Genomic DNA, 18,476 nt, shown 5'->3' with positions numbered 1-18,476 from the left:
TGCTCCAGTCCTTAGTGAGGCTGCCTTAAATCACAGCTGGAGCAGTTTTTGACCAATATGTGAGTACTTAATAAAAAGATAAATTGAGATTGAATAAACTGTTAAATACATAATTTTAATTGTAAAGACCTATCTCAGTGCAAAACTTGTTTTCAATTCCTGCAGAAATATCTTGATGTAATCTACTAAAATGATTGTTTCAGAAAAAAAAAAAATAAAATAATAATAATAATAATGTGGTAAGAGGGGACATTGTGAAAGATATGGAAATTTGTACAAGAAATGGAAAAACATAAAACGCACTTCAAGCCACACTTTGTATCTTTCTATTACCTGTTTCACAGAATTTTCTAGGTTGGAAGAGACCTCAAGATCATCGAGTCCAACCTCTGACCTAAAACTAACAGTCCCCACTAAACCATATCCCTTTTTTACTGCAATTTTGTAAATAATGCCAGGAAATTAGTTCTTTGGGGCAGAACTGCTTCAGGGAAATGTTTATTTCATGAGCAGCAGAACAACGAAGCCTGGTCCCTGCCTGCGCGTGGACCTGCCCATGGCACCATGGCGGCTCTAGCTTCTAGAGGGAGCCCATGCTCTGGAAGGAACCTCTGCGGCTCCTCCCTGTGCCCCTGCTGGGGCAGCCCAGCCACCCTGCTGCCCTCCTGCCTGCTGCCTGGCACCGGGATCTGGCTGCAACTGGCTGCGGTGGGCAAAGCAGAGGGCTCCCTGGGCTGGGCTGCCCCAGGCCCTTACAAGAACGGGTTGTGGATGGCAAGGACTAGCCAGAGAGCTGTTTGGAGTTCTCACAAAATGCTCTGCAAATGTTTGAAACCTATTCCTTCAGCATCTATCTCTAAGTGTGTTTTGCCTGTTTTAGGCACGTTTTTCTTACTGCACCACACTTGCTTTATGTGTTGACAGAAGCTTTTTTGTTGGTGGTGGTGGTGGTGGTGGTGGTTTGTGGTTTTTTTTTGGTTTTCTGGGAGGTGAAGCAAGTCTTTTTTCATTTTCAAAGCTGGGTTAGTGCTGTATCTGAGTTGCTTTTTGAAATTTTCTATCCATCGTTTTCAAAGTTATGTTTACGATATTTTCCCAGAGCTTTCCCTCTCCTTTTCTTCTTCAGAAATCTTGTTTAAGCTTTGTGTCTGCTCCCCAGGTTAGATCCTCGCTCAGAAGAAGCATATCTTTGACAAGGAGAAAGGAAGCAAAAACTTTTAGTCATTCCTAATCTTTCTTTCCAGTGATGTCAAATTTCTTCCCAGTCTGGAGGGATTTCTTTAGTGAGGCATTTTTCAGTAGCCAAATTCCTTTGTCAGTGGGCTGCCTTCTCCCTTCACGCCGTGTTTCCGGGGGTGAGCCCAGCCAGGCCAGCTGGGTAGGGCTGCACTGCCCAGTGACTTCCCAAATGTGCAATGACAAAATGCGGGGAGGTTTCGCACAGCCAGATTTTCACATGTTCCACTGGGAGACCTGTGGGATTTGAATTTACTAATACAGTCAATAAAAAATAGGTTCCGTGTTTGTTTATTATTATTATTATTATTATTATTATTATTATTATTATTATTATTATTGTTGTTGTTGTTGTTGTTGTTGTTGTTGTTGTTGTTGTTGTTGTTGTTGTTGTTGTTATTATTATTATTAGGAAGGTTTTTCTGTATTCTTCCTTCATAGATTCTTCCTTGTCCATATCTTCCTCAGCTGTACCCTCTGGACTTAAATCTGCTCGGATGTGCCCCTACAGAACATTTCAAACCAATAGGACCTGCAGTAACAGGATAGAAAATGGTCCCCAGCACCTCACCCTACTCCTCTGCACCCTCTGCTCAGGCTCTGCCATTTTTGCAGCCATGCATCATATCTGTCTGTGGCTCACAGGTGCGTGATCTCCATGACGACTTGGGCACTTGAAGTAGAAATATGAGCTGGTAAGTCAAGGTTACTTTCCATCCTCCTCCCTTCCGTTCAGTGCAATGCTGGTAATTACGTGTGATACTTTTTGGACTGGGCTGTGCTCATCCGGAGCAGAGCACAGACAGCGAGTTTTAATTCATCTATACAGTTTGAACACCTCACAGGGATCAGCAACGGAGCCCCACATGTCAAGGGGCTGTGGAGGGGCTGGCACAGGGTCGTTTCCTGGGGCTCAGTGATGTCCCTTGCAGGGGACACTGATGTGGAGCACAGAGAGAAAGCCCAGGGAGCTCCCCCGGCTCTGAGTACTGGGTTTGTTGACTGAGGGCCATCAGTAGGGAAATGCAGGTAATTAGCTCCTTTGTCCTTGCTGGATAACAGCAGAGGATACCAGCAGAAACAGAAACATAAATATTGAATTATAAAAACAGAATTTATATAGTCATGGAATGTATACATACATTATAAAGTGGAATTTCAGGTCTAAAGCATTCAGTTACCCAGTGGGTACATTGAATTTTTGTCTCTTTGTATGCACAAAACACTTCCTCTTTCCATTGGTGCAAATAACTTGAAATGAATAATGTTTTTCTTGTTTGTTAGCATCATCTCCCCCTGTTGTCCATCGACATGAAATGCAGTGTTCTGAAACATGAGAAAGGCAATACATTTCCTCCAGTTCTTTGTAAGCTGATACGAAGTAGACAGACACCTTCTGAAGTTTTGTGCATGCTGTGCTCTTTTTTTCTTTGCTGCAACAAGAAAAGTCTTTTCTTTTAACCTGGCTTACTTTGAAGAAGTAACTCAGGAAGCTTCATGGCCTCTCAAGGTAAGTGCATCTATAGTCTGTATTTTTAGATCATGTTTACAGAAAACTACAGTCTTGTTTCCAGCAATCAGCAGTCTGATGAAATGAGAGTTTCAGGCTAAAATCACAGCAGCCAAAGTATGGTTGTTTTGGCTTCCTTTAATTTGTCAGCATTCAAGAGGCTCCTAAGGAGACTAAAATCTATACTGGAATGTTATTTGAATAATATATGTTACAAAATGTTAGTATCTGCATTCAGTCAGAAAATGGTGTGTTCATGTGTTTGTTTTTAAACCTGTCAGTATAGGCTGTATGGAAAGACATGTGTTGATCCAAGATTAAAACAGATTTTTACACTATTCTTTCCTATTCCACTTTGAAAATACAAAATCTGCAAATGCTTTTCACTTTCAAAACTGCCTAGAGTAATATAGGAAAAATAAATATCTGAAGGAGGACTGAATTTAACCAGATTACTTCTATCTGGGTTCATTTTTGTCATGTATTGTCTTTGAGCTGCAGCCCATTGGGTATTCAGGGCTACAGATAAACACTATATGATCAGATATATAGTAGTATGCTGATCTAAAAAGCCATCAAAATTCATTTTTTCTATTCTGACAAATACTAAAACTAAGCAGAAAGATACAAATCTGTTTTTTCTTAATGTGAATGCAACCCCACAGAGGTCACCCTGGTATGACGTATGGAGGCAGATGCTGGCCCAGGGAGATCCAGCAATGTCTGTGTGTTTGCCAAATGTTTACCACCCTCATTCCCCCCCTACAACATACTTAAGACATTCAGCATTTTCAGTGCTTGAATTTATACAGCAGCAAACAGATTTAAGGGCATTGTTGTACTATTGGAATATATGTTTTTCCCTGAGGAGTATACATTTTGCTTATTTTAAGCCATATAAAAGAGTTCTGGTTATGTGTTTTTTAATGTATAGCAATTAACAGAAGTAACAATATATTCATGTTGTGTAAAATAGTGCTCGTAATGAAGGAAGTTGATAATATGCTTCTATAGGAGCCAGTAGCTCCCTACATTATGATTGTACGGAACGTTCACTGTATCATATGGTAACTTTTAAGTTCTCCCATATCGTAAATGAAATAGGAAAGAACCACAATAAATAAATAAAAAATAGACAAAGCCTCAGAGTAGCTTAGGTTGTCATCAACATATTTACTGCTTGATTTTTGCATAGCTTAAAATTTGACAGGTAGAACTGCAATTTGTTGTCTTTTTTCTCTTTATTATCCAAGAATAACACAAACACTCGGCCACTTCACAGCATTTCATGTAACAACAAGAGTTATGGCAGTAACAGAACCCTGTGAGGTAAAATGATGCAGAAGAGCATATAAAATATTTATCACCCAGTTATACATTTTTAAAAGCCAGCTACAAATTCAAAAGGGTTGCTTCTTCCTGTGGCCTCAGACTTTGAAGGAAAGCAGTGGCTGCAAAGGCAAATTAAGATCAAAATATGATTAAACGATGAATCAGCCACACTGGGTTCAAATAAAGCTAAAGGATCTCATTTAAACCCACACCTGCAAAATAGATCTTCAGACCTAGAGCCCAAATTCCTTCTGGACTTCAGGCTTCATTGTGCCCAAATATTGTTATGCAGGAGATAGAAATGATCAGTCTGAAGACTGCTTTCTTGCTGAGGCACAGAGGCTCAGTTTAATACGAGGACTTTCAATGTACGTGCTGAGAGCTTCAGCTGGCTCTTGCTTGTTCCAGCAGAGCTAGTGTTACTGAAGGCTGTGGAAAGATGCTGATAGTGAAACCAATGGGAGTGCAGAATCAAATGGCAAAGGAGCTTGCTGCATGGAGAGAGAAGATGCCTGTGTATATGAGCAGATGCATGCATGGAGGTGCCAGTAACAGTAAATGCTCACATTACCTCCAGCAGCACTGGTCAGGGTAAACAGCATTGTGTCCTAAAGGAAGGGTTTGCAACAGCAGACGAGAAAATACAGCTTACCGGTATCTGATCTCCTGTTAAGATTAATGAATAATGCACTGGAAGAAGCTGTAGACTGTTTATACCACAGCAGTAACATGTAGCATGGAGAATCTGAGATCCCTGGAAATTTTATCTCTAATTAAAGAGAAAACATGCATGCCCTTAAGATGCTGGAGGGAAGCCAGCCCTGACAGGTAGCTGGGTGGACATCAGCACAGAGGCAGCAGTGCCAAGCAGCCCATGCTCAGGAGCCCACGGCCACCCCATGTGTGAGCATGGCTCAGCTCCAGTCTTGTCCCAGCATCTCTGAGTTTAGTTTTATCTGAAGGGGTCTCAGTTTGCATGCTCCAAGACAGCTTTGTAGGGTGAACTGGAGTGCTGGAAGTGAGGGAACATCAGGAGATTAGCTTCAGACCCTTGCTCTTCATCTGAACTAAAATGCTGATGTAATTCCAGGCAGAATGTGACACTAATGTCCCAGTTTGGATCTGAGCAGCTAGCTGCTGTTTGACACTGCTCATTTCTGATTTTTTTTTATTATTTTCTCCTCCTGCAGAATCTCAACAACAAACAACCACAATCTTTAAGGATTACCTCCCTGGTTCTTCTGGCCTTCCTGAACAAGAGAAGCCTGTTGAACCCACAAGCCTCTGGAAGCAAACATCACAAGCTCATAACTTGCCACCTGGTCTGGAGTATCTGAATCAGGTCCTGGATATTTTCAAATGCTAAAACTGTTCTGTTTTCATCATAGACTGATAAATTTGGGGGGTGGGGGAGTGTTCTTTTTTTTTTTTTTTTTTTCTTGTGAAGAGGAAGTTGGAGAAGGGGAAGCTTATTGGTTGTCTGATATTACTATGAAATAAGGAACATAGGACTAATAGGCTCTTCCTTCACTGCTGCCATTCATTTTTATGGAAAACCATTTGTTGTGTGTACAGTTCTCCTTGCCCCCCAAACACAATTTTCTTCTCTCTAGGACTTGCTTTTTCCTGATCATAACTTTTATCCCTCTCATTGTCCTGCCCAGATTCCTTCCAGCTCCTTAAGAGCTCACTTCCAGGGAAACCACTGCCAACCTCCGTCTGACCTCAGAACTAGTCTGGTTGATGAAAACAAGCAGTGTGCTGAAGGAACTGTCACATTCCATCCTTTTGGGAACATGCAGGTCTTCTGAGCAAATTCCTTGTGCCCACTGGGACAGTGTCCTCAAGGTTAGAGGGAGGGTCCTGGGAAAGCCATATCCCAAGGGGATGACTTGGTGAGTGAAAGCCTGAGCAGCTGCAGACCCACGCCCACTCTGGTTTGGGCTGTGGGGCAGGAAAGGGCTAGTGCCAAAGACAGAAAATTGCATGGAAATGGAAGCTAAGGTCACAGGCAGGGGAGGGAAAGGGAAAGGGAATGGTAAAAACATCTTAGTCCTGGTGCTAAGTGTGCACCTGTTCACCTTGCTCTGTGAAACCACACAGCCCCTGGAGCTCAGATCAGTGGTGGTCTGCAGCTCCATAGCTTCATCAGGTGAGCTCCAAAAGTTTCATCTATTCCTGATTTTTTTTGGAAGTCCACCCCTGACTACTGCTTTGACACTGTCTCCAGTTTGCATTTCACAAATGGCTGGATCCTGTCACTCTTACATACATCGAGTAACGCTTCATGCATCCCAGCTGGTATGTCAGAGGGAAGAATCAGGCCCACAGTGTAGTCAGATGATGGTGATACACACACTTCTGTTGTATTTGTGTTTAGGTAGTGCTGAGAAATGTTTGTTTCACTTGAGGGCTCTATTTCAAATATGCTTGTCTGTAGCTTGATTTAGAAACAGAAACTGAATGCATTTTATATTTGAAACCTAAGCCACGTAGATAGCTAATGAAACCAGGAGATCCTTCAGAAATCATCTTCGAAGTGGCGTTATGATTTTCATTTCATGGTGCCTGTGCACAAAATGATGTGTTGTCAATTACAGAAGTGTTTGTTCACAGACTGTCGAGCTACATTTTTTAGTCAAAAAGTGATTATGATAGTAAATACTTGCCAGGTTACATATTCAGTCTTCTGCATGAACATGAATTACACCTCAGCTTTAGCCATACAATGTGGGCAAGCAAATTCTATTTCTCCATTTTATAGAAGCTTTACATCTGACACAAAGACAAAAGAGCAAGGAGCTGTCAGAACTATAACTAGAACTCAAGACTTCATTCATGCTTGTTCTCAAGCCAATAACCATGTGCCTGTGCTGCAGCCCTTCCTAATTATTCTCAATTTGCTCTGCTGTCTGAACAGAGTAAAGAGGGTGTGCAATGCTGAGCCAGCCTGGCTTCCTGACACAACCTTGCTTGCCCCTGAGCAACCCACTGCAAGTTTTCTGTTAAGGATTTTCATTGTGTAAGAAAAAAAAAAAAATACACCTGTTTGCTGGAGAGTGGCTGTAGAGTGTTAAGCAATCTTCACCGAGGTTCAGCTTCTCCAAGGTCAGGTCTGGCTGTTAATGTGGTCTGACAGCATCCCCTGGAGTAAGAGCTAGGGGACAGTAACAAAAAAACATAGCGATTGCACCTCTTTGTGTTGCACTGAAGATTTCTGCTCACCGGGATTTTTGTTACTGATTCAAGCTTTGAATCCAATCTGCTGGAATAAGGGAGGTCCAAGGATGACTTGTGGGTCCATGTCTGCTGTGTCACTGCCTGTGATGCTGCATTTGTGAGAGGATGCAGTCAGCCTGGCCCTCACTGTCGCCCCTGCTGGCCAGGGAAGCTGTGAAAGGAGAACTCTCCCTTCTCCCTCATTCTATGGATTCTACTTTTCTAGATTACCTTTTTTTTTTTTTTTTTTTTTTTTTTTTAAGTAATCCAGTCTTCTGCTCCCTTGTATTTAGATCTATTTAGAGATTGAAACATCCCCTCCTCTGATTTATGCCACACCTAGTGTTTCCATGCGTTGCAGAATGTTTTGGTGCAGGATGATGCTCATACTTGCTGTGAGATCCCCACATTCTTATACAAAACAGGAACTTAGGAGCCAAGCATGTAGTGATGGGTGAGAGGAAAAGAAAATATCTGTCCTGTTAAAGCCGGAAAGAAGTATTTCCCTCTGGAAATACACACCTGAAGCCAGCCATGCTGTGGAGCAATGCACTTGGCTGTTCAAAGCTCTTCAGAGACTGACAAAGTAACGCTTCTGCCCTGGTACACTGATACCATGCTTTCTGTAATTACCATTAAAGTGGCACCCTAAACACTTTTCTACAAGACAGGTTACCCCAAAACCATGATTGACTTCCAGATCACAGCCATAGTTCTTGGAATTGTGCAGTGTCCAACCCAAAGGTCATTCCTTTGCCCAGAGCAGGAATAGATGGAAGAGACCTAAGATAAATTTTCCAAGATCAATGTTGTGTTGTGCCACTATCCAAGCTTAATCAATTTTGTAAGAAGTTTCCTTGTTTAGATTTTGTTAGACTGATCAGATATAAATTTAATACTGACAAAACTAAATTCTGACAATTAGCAGTGTATAAGGAATTTAAACACATCTGAGCTCAAGAGGACCGAGACCCATGTAAACCAAAGGGCTTTGGATGCTTTCAAATGAAGTGCAGAATTCTCTTAATCCACAAGTGTCCTAATAAAAGATGCATCAGAACGGCTGCCTTGCAGAAACAAGGCAAAACAAACAAGCCTAACAAGTGGTACTGCTGTGTTGTCTAAATATTGCCTCTGCCTGGGACACAACAAACTAATACACAGAACAAAATCACTCAAAGCTTTTAACAATACAGGCTCATTATTCTTCTTTTCCCTTTGAAAATCTATCTGGAGGAAAGGAATACATATTAAAATCAATACTAAAATATTAAAATAGCTCTGCCATCTTTAACCTGTTTATTCATTTTTCATCAGCAGAGCTCTGTATTAACTTCCCATGAGCTCTAAGGTTTCTCATATCTCATGAAATCTAAATGACAAACAGCGAATATTATTGGGAGAAGATTTTTAAGTCCAAATATTTTTTATTATTTCTGGCATGTGCATTCCAGAGATTAACGAAAGGGATACAGAAGTTTCTCTCTTACAAGTTTTTCTTTGCTGCCTGCACTAGCTGCAGGAGATGACTGGAATTGATAAATGGCTGCAACAGTTGGAATGTGTACCAGGTAAGATTTGTCAATTGTAAAATATACAAATGCCAGAGAACTGCGACATGCTGGTCTCAGAAGTCCATCACATGCTTTTTGACTTCAGCTGTGAGTAATGGCAAAACCCTGTGTCAGCTGTCTGATACCTACCAGGGTTTTGAGTAGAAGGAACTAGCAATGCCTAACATGTCAGGTAAAACATGCACAAAAAGTCACATAAAACTGGAAGGTGGGCTGAAATCAAGGTAGACTGAAATTAAGGTTTTGTAGGACTGGTGATTGTTTTCTAAGCCAGAGTATGGCAGAGGTACAATAAGCACAGAAAAGCTGTGTGTCATGGCAAAGAGTTTTTCTCCTGCATTTGTAATCATTTCACAGATGAGGACAGTTTCAGACAGTGAAGTGTAGGCTCTTCCAGCACTCACTACTTTGTTTTTTGTTTTTTGTTTTTTTTAAACAGCTGGACCGGATAATTATTCATCAGCAGGTGGAGCTCCTTGAAGGTATCGTGCAATACTTATCATGCTCTAATGGTGCTGGTACACAGGTATCTCCAGAAGGTTTTCAAGTCTTCTCCCCATCTTGCTGAAGTCATTGCAAAGTCTTCTGCTGACCTTGCGTCAGGTCTCTACTGTGGTGGTAGTACGGTGAAATGAGGAAAGAAGGATCACAAAGAGCCTCTGCCTCAGCCCTAAAACCCCTCTCTCAAAGTTATTAAAGATGAATTTTTTCCATGGATTGGAAGGATGGTTGTTGTCCTTAACAGCAATTAACATATGACAAGTGAATAGAGAAAGAAAGGTCAGGAAAAAAAAATTGAAGCATAATTTTATTTACATAGTTCCTCAAAATTTCAAAGTTTCGAGTTCTGCAAGTAAACAATTTTTTAAATGCATTTCTCCATCTTGAAATGTTTGTGGCCTGATTCTTGGGTATCTCCCAAGTTGTCACTGTGCAAGTTGTCACTGAAGTGGGATGGCCTCATATCATTATTCTTCACAGGTTAAAAAGAAGAAGCCAAAACCAAAACTCAGGACATGAATTCTGTTTTGTGATCTATACTTCAGTGTACGGCAAACCAAAGTCTTTGAAGTAAATGTTATTTCAAAATACAGAGCTGACATTATTATATCATTATCATTGTACTTTGTGTAATTTCAAAACATTTTTTATACAGTCTCTGTTCATAGATTTTAGAATATATAAGGCAGAGAAGACTGAAGCTGTAAACTTGTATGCAAAGCTGAATTTGGTGAGTCTTGGCAGAGGCTACCTCTAATTCTAACATTACGGTACAGTAACACCTGACTTGTTTTGCTTTATTAGCCATACTTGGCACAGAAACCTGCAGCAAATATGAGATAAAAAACCATTTGGGACAAAGAGTTTACTTTGCAGTGGAAGAAAACGGTTGCTTTGATCGTAACTTGTGTTCGCCTATAAGGTCTTTCACCATAAGGATTGCTGATAACTCAGGCCAAGAAGTGATTACAGTGAATAGACCCTTGAGATGCAGCAGCTGCTGGTTCCCCTGCTTCCTGCAAGAGGTGAGTGCTGCCTAATTGCCTTTTGTCCGAGCATCTCACTGCATGTGCTCAGCATTAATTAAGCTTTGTGCAACCTCAGTGAGGATGGCAGGAAGGAATTCCCAGCCCCATCCCAGCCCCGGGCTGTGCGGAGAGCAGCTTCTGTTCTCACTTCTGCATGTGTCCAGGCAATATTACAAGTGAGAGGAGAATAAAAACCTTATACTGGCTACTGGGCTATGTTCTTACTTCTTTTAAAGACCATTCTTACAAACAGGCCTTAATTTAGAAGCAATTATTGTAGAAAAACAAACAAACAAACAAACAAACAAAAAAGGCTTCTTTGAGCGAAAAATACAGAATCAGATTTTTTCATTCCATTTTTGTCTTCTTCTCATGCATCTTTCTTATTTTATTAAAATGTTTTATAGCATGACTCACCTACCTATTTTATTGGTGCTGCATCAGGATTTTAGAAAAAAAGGTCCTTGGGTAGCACAATTACTTCATGAAAAAGCCTGTAGGATACTCGCTGATTATAATACTTTTGCATTACATTGTATTACTTTTCTCAAATCTTACATCGGTGTTAGCTTCTGGTGCAGCTTTTGAGGTTTACATTGTTCACTGTATATAAAAACATATATATATATATATATATATATAAAAACACCATTAGACAGCCATTAGATATCCAGTTCATGATTCAGTAAAATTATACATAATTACGTTCAGTAAAAAAATATTTTGCAGTTATCTAAATGATACAGTATTATGGAAAAATACACTAATATAAGACCAGTTTATAAGATTTTGCTTTGTTTTGTTTGATAGCTAGAAGTGCAGTCCCCCCCAGGTACAATAGCTGGGTATGTTGTACAGAACTGGGACCCTTTTCTGCCTAAGTTTACTATACAGAATGAAAGCAAAGAAGATGTCCTAAAAATAATTGGCCCGTATGCAACCTGTGGCTGTTTTGAAGATGTTGAGTTTGAGGTATGTTACTTACGAGTGGTAAGAATTTTAAAGTTACTGCTTTGAATGAATTTCTCACTTGAAAATCCTATTATTCTACCCTTAAAAATATTAAATACGCTAAAATAATTTGGGAACATAATTACAATGATGTGTATTGGAGTTCCTGACTTCTACGTGCAGATTCCTGCAGGTGTTTTCTGAACAGGAGTGACAATTCTGCATCCATTTAACATCATTTGTCAGGAGAAAAGTAATTCTGAAGAGCTGTTGAAATATTTAGAGGGAGATTTATGAGATGAGAGGGAGAATGGGAGATGACTGAAGAAACCATGGACTGAGGTTTCTGATGTGAACAAAGCTCTTTCTCTTAGTTAAAGATTCATAAGAGTACTTCTGTGTTCTTCAGAAGAGTTCAGTAGGGAATGTCCCAAATTTCAGTATAGTCTGAGAAACTTGAAGATGGCTGCACAATCAAGAACATATCTGTTAGTTGTGGGGGACAGTGGTCCACAGCAGTGATACTACTGTGACTTGGAGCACATCAGATACACAAAATGGGGGAAAAAAATCTGTTATGAAAGAAGAATTGGTATAAATTTTCACAATTACCTTCATCCACTTTTCCATCAGCTCTGAAGATGCTGATATCTCCAAATGTGTAAGAGAGACCCTTTGTTGAGTGCCATTCCTAAAAGTAAATCCGACACTAATAGAGTATTTCAATGACAAGAGCAGCCTGGCAACTATGGCATACTCTGCATAGTGGGGCAGTCATTAATTCTGTTAGGATATAATAAGTGCGTATTAGATTTCTTTACTTTTTTTTTTTTTTTTTTTTTCCTATCTTTCATTGGTGCAGGTAAAAGTTCTCAATGAAATGTCAACCATTGGCAAAATTTCCAAGTACTGGTCTGGATTTGTAAACAATGTCTTTACCAACACTGCCAACTTTGGGATCCAGGTCCCAGTAGATCTTGATGTGAAAATCAAGGCAGTGATGATTGGTGCATGTTTTCTCATTGTAAGTATGAAAAATCAAGAGGTAGTTTCATGGAACTGGACAGCCTGCGGGAACAAAGGGACCCTTGCTGTCAGCTGTGATCATACAAAGGCATACATGCAGTGAAAAGTCAAACCACTGCCTGGAGGATAGCAGTTCACTGGAAAGCTTTTATTTTTTATTTTTTTTATTTTTCATCCCATTTTTAGTTTTTCTATTTTTGTAATATTTTGTTCACTAAACTTTTAAAATAGTATTCTATGTGTAGTTCAATATCTTGCATGACAGGATCAAATATCAAATGTAGCAAACTTCCCCAAGCTTCTTATCTGCTGTGTTTGTATGATCCATAACAAAGGTTATGGTAGCTCTGGTGGTAATTTAAAACACTGAGCCCAGTTCTTAAGTTCCAGGGGAAAATCAACCATCTAAAAATTAACTGTTCAAACCTGGTCCCCAGCTGGGACTCCTTGGTGGGGAGGGAGGCAGCTGCCTCTTCAATAACTCTGTTGAGTGTTTTGCATGTATAATATTCAGGTCATATGATTTCTCCTAAAAATAAAAAAAAAAAAATCTCTTGTGAAATTAATTGTAAGAAAAGAATTACATATGAAAAAGAGAATACTGTTATTTTCTTAATGCTTGCTGCTTTTGTCAACTTTAACATATTAAGAGTAGCATGCAATGGTATCAGTCACCTTCAATATATACATCAGAAAACACAAAAGGACAAAAGTATGTAAATTATTCACTAGAAAGTCTTTGCTTTAAAACATCAACAGCTCAGATATTTAGTTTTTATTAGGTTAGAAATGTAACTTGTGGTACTTAAGATTTTTGGATTGTCCTCTGAAACTCTGGTTGCTCAGTGGCAAAACAATATAAGTTGATTGACTGACCTAGTTACTTTATGTAATAAAAGCCTACAAATATGACTTTTCATATTAATTGTTGTATTTTTGTACCTTCCTTACAATCACAGTTTGTTTATTTGTAGGACTTAATGTTCTTTGAAAACTCTCTGGATGGATTATAACAGGATGACAGAAACAATAAAATATGCAGAATGTGTTTCAGTAAGTAAAAATGAACATAAATTGATCTTCTTGCTTTGAAGACTTATATGTTAGATACTTTCTAATTCTTTTTCATTTTCTTCCAGAAATCCCTTGAGCTTTGGACATTATTTTGAACTGCACAAATCCTTGTTCCATACAGGAAAAGAAAGGGAGCTAATGATGCTGTTTATTAAAATATCTCTCATGTAAATAATAATTTTGCCATGTATGCATTGTAGCTAAACATATACTTTTCCCACAGAGCACTGTTGCTTTGGAACAGTGCTATTTTCTTTCCCTTTTGATGTTTCTGCATGGGAAATCATGAAAGATTAGACGAAGACTTGCAGCATCACTGATGAAAGTCTGTGTTTAAAGAACCCTTTGATGCTCTGTGAGTTATGCTACCAGTTACTAACCACATCAAGGTGTGTTGTGTGGGTTTTGCTTTTGCTTTTCATAATTTTAGAAGTAATTTTCTGATTTGTAATTTAATTAATAGCAACAAACTGAGTTTGAGAGCAACAAATATAAAGACATCACCCAATGTGAACTTCAAGATGGTATCTATTTAAGTAAGTTGAAAAAAAAAAAAGAGAAATGATGTTTGCTAGTAATTTAATTTTATGGCGAAGATTTATTTAATGAGCAGCACCCAGAAATTAGTCTTCCAACACTAGAGTGGGGAACAAAAATTCCATTCAGAAAATCTGGATTTTCACTTCCTATACTGAAGGTAGGAAATAAGGTTTGAGAGAGAGTCATCCCCTATGTGCTAGAGGTGCAAGAACCACTTAACATTTGAACTATTTGATTCTGAAGGAATCAGAAGGATTCCTTCAGATTCTGAAGTCTGAAAGATTCTTGTTCCCATGAACAAATTTTTTTTTTTTGTCCTCTTTATAATATCTGGTGGTAGATAACTTCTCATTCAGCCTTACCTGAGGCCACTCTAGAGCAAAATGCCTTCCAGGGACAGAATTATTCTTTCCCTTTGGCAAAGGACTATACAACAGCAGCTTTTTCTATTTCAGGTAAGTTTTAAATAGCTGTTCATTCCTGCAGTCACACCTCATAATATTGTTCCTAATCATTCACACCAACAGGCTTTTACTACTACAGGCATCCTGTCTAGGAACATCCATGATACACATAAAATATACACAGTAACGTTTTTGTTGCAAAGTATTTGCTGTGCAAGGTTGCTTATGTCTCTCTTAAAAAATACAATGAGTCCTTCAAGAAGCAGAACAGCACCATAAAATACTGGTGGTAAAACCAAATGCTGTCATAATCACCAGTCAGGTTCACAAGGAGAAGATTTTACAAATCCCCTGGAATGCAGGATTTTGTAGCGTGAACTGGTAATTCAGTTCTTGTAAATAACCAAACACACCAACGGAAGGGAGAGGAGATGATGAATTATTCATAAAAATGAAACAGAGCTAAATTTATCAGGTGATTAATTCTCAACAAATATTTAGACTAATTTTAATTTAACGTTCATGGATATGAATTCAAACACAGTGAAGCCAGGAAGCAGCAACTAATATTCCCATAGAGAAATTAGCTCAGGAACGCTTATAGATTTAAACAGTATGTTTTAGATTATATACCAGACTTGGGTATTTATACAGAATCACATATGTCTTGAAAATAATTGTGGTTAACAAGCTCTGACAATCATCATTATTTGTTAACCGTTTTGTTACCAGCTCTCACTATAATTCCTAGCAGCACACCAGGCTAGAGCCATCCACAGTGGTGAGCTCCAGGGAAGCACTGCCATCTCCCCTCCCGGTACATTTCCGTGTTCTCTACCTATGGGTTTCGTGGGCAAGACGCTCCCTCCTGTGGAAATTTATAGTTTTGCAGAGAGGTACAGACGACATGCCAATTTGCTCTTCTCACTAGTTACACACTGGTGTAATTCTAGTAAATTCAGTCCTTTTGCTGCTGACTTAATCTAATGCAGACTGAGGAAAAGAGCAATATTACTGTTTTAATTTATCCCTTTAAATCACCTTGCTACCTTAGACAGAAGTAACTGTACTGTAGCAACAGTGTTGGGTCTCATGTAACACCATGTTCTTGTACTGGTGGTGTGTGTAGCTGAACTCAGGGCCTGGTGAGAGCAGCTGGTCCTGGGTTATCAGCCACTCTTCTTCCAGTTTCCAGCCCTCTGATGACCCTTAGCAGCCAAAGACATCTTTAAAGCAAATGTGTTCAGTCCCCACTGAAGTCAATACAAAACAAGGTTGTCTTTACCTGCAGGTCTGAATTTGGCCATGAGTATCCACATACGCCCTGTAGGTGAATTATGCATACTTCTATATATTTTTATATATTGTAACCAGATGATGGTACTGTATTTCTTGTTCTTAGTGACATTGTTGCTGGTCTTGTATGTTAATACACATTATTTTTCTTTTTCTTTAAAAAAAAAAAAAAAGAAAAAGGTAACAGATGTGTAGGAATGTATGAATGTCCCTGTTTACAGCCAGGGACAGCTTTTGAGACATACAGAAACAGGCTAAGCCCCTGGATAAAACAAAGCAGAGGGGCTGGGGCAGCTCTTGCTGGCTAGGAGAACTTCCTCAGCAGTCTGCTTGACTTTGGTCCTAACTTCAGCATCCTGGTATAAATCTAGTGCCAATGCCAGCAGTTTTTCAACTGGAAGTTCCTTCACTTAAACTACAGTTGCCATGGGAGAGCAGGAATTCATGCTGCCAAAAGATGAAATCCTAAGTGATATTACGAAAGAAAAGTTAACGTACTACAAACATTTTCTAAGTAATAAGAATGTTCTACTAACGTTCTTATTAACACCAATGCATTTCATGTGATGGAAGCTACATGAACTCTTTACAAAACTTCCATTTCACAATTCCCCAATGCCATGAGTGGCACTCCAAAAATTTGGTATTCCCCCAAAGGAGAACAGATACTGTCTAAAGCAGAGTCATGTCCTGAACATCTAGAAAGAAACATGTTTGTTCTAATGAAAGAGAAATTTTACTTAATTCAGCCAAGCGACTACTTTCCCATTTGATAGCTAGCTGTGGATCTGGGTAGTACATAATTCTTGTGTGCAGTAGGTGGCAGCAACAGTTCATTATTGGAATATGCTACAAGTGTACCCGGGACACTGGTTAAAAGATCAACATGCTTTTAACCTCTAATTGATTTCCAAACTTAAATGGAGGATTTTTTCTTTGTTGCCTGATATTAAACCTTTGGCATAAGATGCTTGATTGTCTTTATTGCCCCAAATTTACAGATGAGTCATGGTGACATATTTTGTGACATCTGGTAGATGCACACGCAGAATCCAGTCTACCTTAAAGAGGGTTCTTTTGGTCAGTCCAAAATCTATTCTGTACCTGGGTCATCTCTACAACTTCCACAGGTGGAGAGGGGAGAAGCTGCAGTCCCAAGGCACTCCCCACCTTCTGCAGAAACAAAGTGATGTGTCTAAAGGAAACTGCTTTGTGGTGGGGTCCCTAGAAGTGTGGGGAAGTTTTCTATTAGTGAAATTTGTCCATGTGTCATATTATCATGGTCTATCACCATGTGCTGTAAAGATGGAAACCCTTGGTACTGCCACAACCCCAGGTGATACCAGTAACCTGGGAGGGAGCTGCTTTGTTGATGGAAAGAGTGGCAACACAGAATCTCTGCAGGCTCTGAGATCTTTGGTTATCTAATAATTTGCGGTATATGAAAGTGCTTTTCTTTGAATGACTGTGATGCATATATTGAAAAACATCTTTGTAATTATTTATTTTAGAATTAGACAAACCTAGAAATGATGCAAAATAATCATTTTCTAATGGAGCTAAGTGGTAGCTCTCATTAGGAAAACCAAAATGCAACTTCTTCCTATTAACAGTCTTCTTCTTTGTATTGCTTTCCTTCAATTAGAATGATATATTCTCTGTTAGAATGATACATACTAGTTTAATTCAAAGATCAGCTCTAGGTTTTTAAATGGTCTAGGTTTAAACCTAGAGGTTAAAGAGGTTTAAACCTAGAGGTTAAGCTCTAGGTTTTTAATATTTCTCTTCCTTAAAAGTGTCTCCATGGTGGGGGTAAGGACTTTAGATCCTTAGGAAAAGTTACCCCATATTCTGTGAGAAGAGATTTGTTATTTTTTCTGGAATCCAAGATACTTTGCTAAACCTGATTCCTCTTAAGAATAGCTTCCTTAATGCCAAATCATTGTTGAGGTCCTCTGTTAGCAATTGCTGTGAGATGGACTTGTTTATTTGCCACTATTTTGTCCCTTCACTCTTCTTAAATGAAGCTAACAAAACAAGCCAAGACAGATACAATTTTCTGCTTTCTTTTCTGTATTTGTTAGGGTGCATTTGTAAGCACAGTACTAACCTCTTACAAAATAAAGGTCAGCTGGACAGACTGACACATGCCCAGTGACTGTACCCCAAAACGTGTACATTCCTTTGGTTCAAGAGGAAACTCTTGGCACTGCGAAGAGGAGGTCTGCAGGTGACTTCATTGTTGTGCATCTCCTGGGTTGCCATTGAAAATTCATCTCAATTCACAATTAAGTCTTACATTCCAGTCTCTTTGCAAAAATGGTAAAAGAGACTTCTCACCCTCATTCTCTTCCATTTTCTTCTTACTTGAGTTATCCTCAAATAACTATGTAATAAAAGACGTCATCAAGACCACCTGAGTTCTCACATGACATCCTAACTGGGAGGAAGGTTGCTGCTCACCTGTCGGACCTTATTGACTGTGCTTGCTAGTAAACATTGACAGGCTAGACTTAGTGTGCAAGAAAACACAATGGCATTATGTAAAAGCAGAGGACAGAAGTGCAGGGAGCCACAGGGTGGCCCCACGAGAATGTCGCTGCCACCCAGCTGGCCCCAGGTCGAGGGTTCCCTTCCACCTGCGTTTTGGGAACACGAGACTGGAAAATATGGATGCCCTCACCACAAATGATCCATCCTTAACTTTCTGTTGGTCAGTTATAGCACGACTAATAGTGCTTTTATTCCAGTAAATGGCAGTTATTGAGGGGAAAAAAAATCCCAC

General features: G+C 39.4%; 1 protein-coding gene across 1 annotated transcript; it reads left to right on the top strand.

Annotated features, from left to right (window-relative positions):
• Positions 1–2,526: 2,526 nt before the first annotated feature.
• Positions 2,527–13,971, top strand: PLSCR5 (phospholipid scramblase family member 5). The gene is made up of 8 exons (XM_068692429.1): positions 2,527–2,746; positions 5,269–5,420; positions 9,311–9,353; positions 10,177–10,397; positions 11,211–11,372; positions 12,214–12,375; positions 13,352–13,430; positions 13,517–13,971. The coding sequence occupies exons 1-7, from the start codon at positions 2,734–2,736 to the stop codon at positions 13,388–13,390; spliced, it is 792 nt and encodes a 263-aa protein (XP_068548530.1). The 5' UTR covers positions 2,527–2,733; the 3' UTR covers positions 13,391–13,430; positions 13,517–13,971.
• Positions 13,972–18,476: the final 4,505 nt, after the last annotated feature.

Source organism: Anas acuta, chromosome 9 (assembly GCF_963932015.1).
Source record: "Anas acuta chromosome 9, bAnaAcu1.1, whole genome shotgun sequence".
Taxonomy (NCBI): Eukaryota; Metazoa; Chordata; class Aves; order Anseriformes; family Anatidae; genus Anas; species Anas acuta.
The sequence above is the reverse complement of the archived record's forward strand: the minus strand, read 5'-3'. Positions and strand labels throughout refer to the sequence as shown.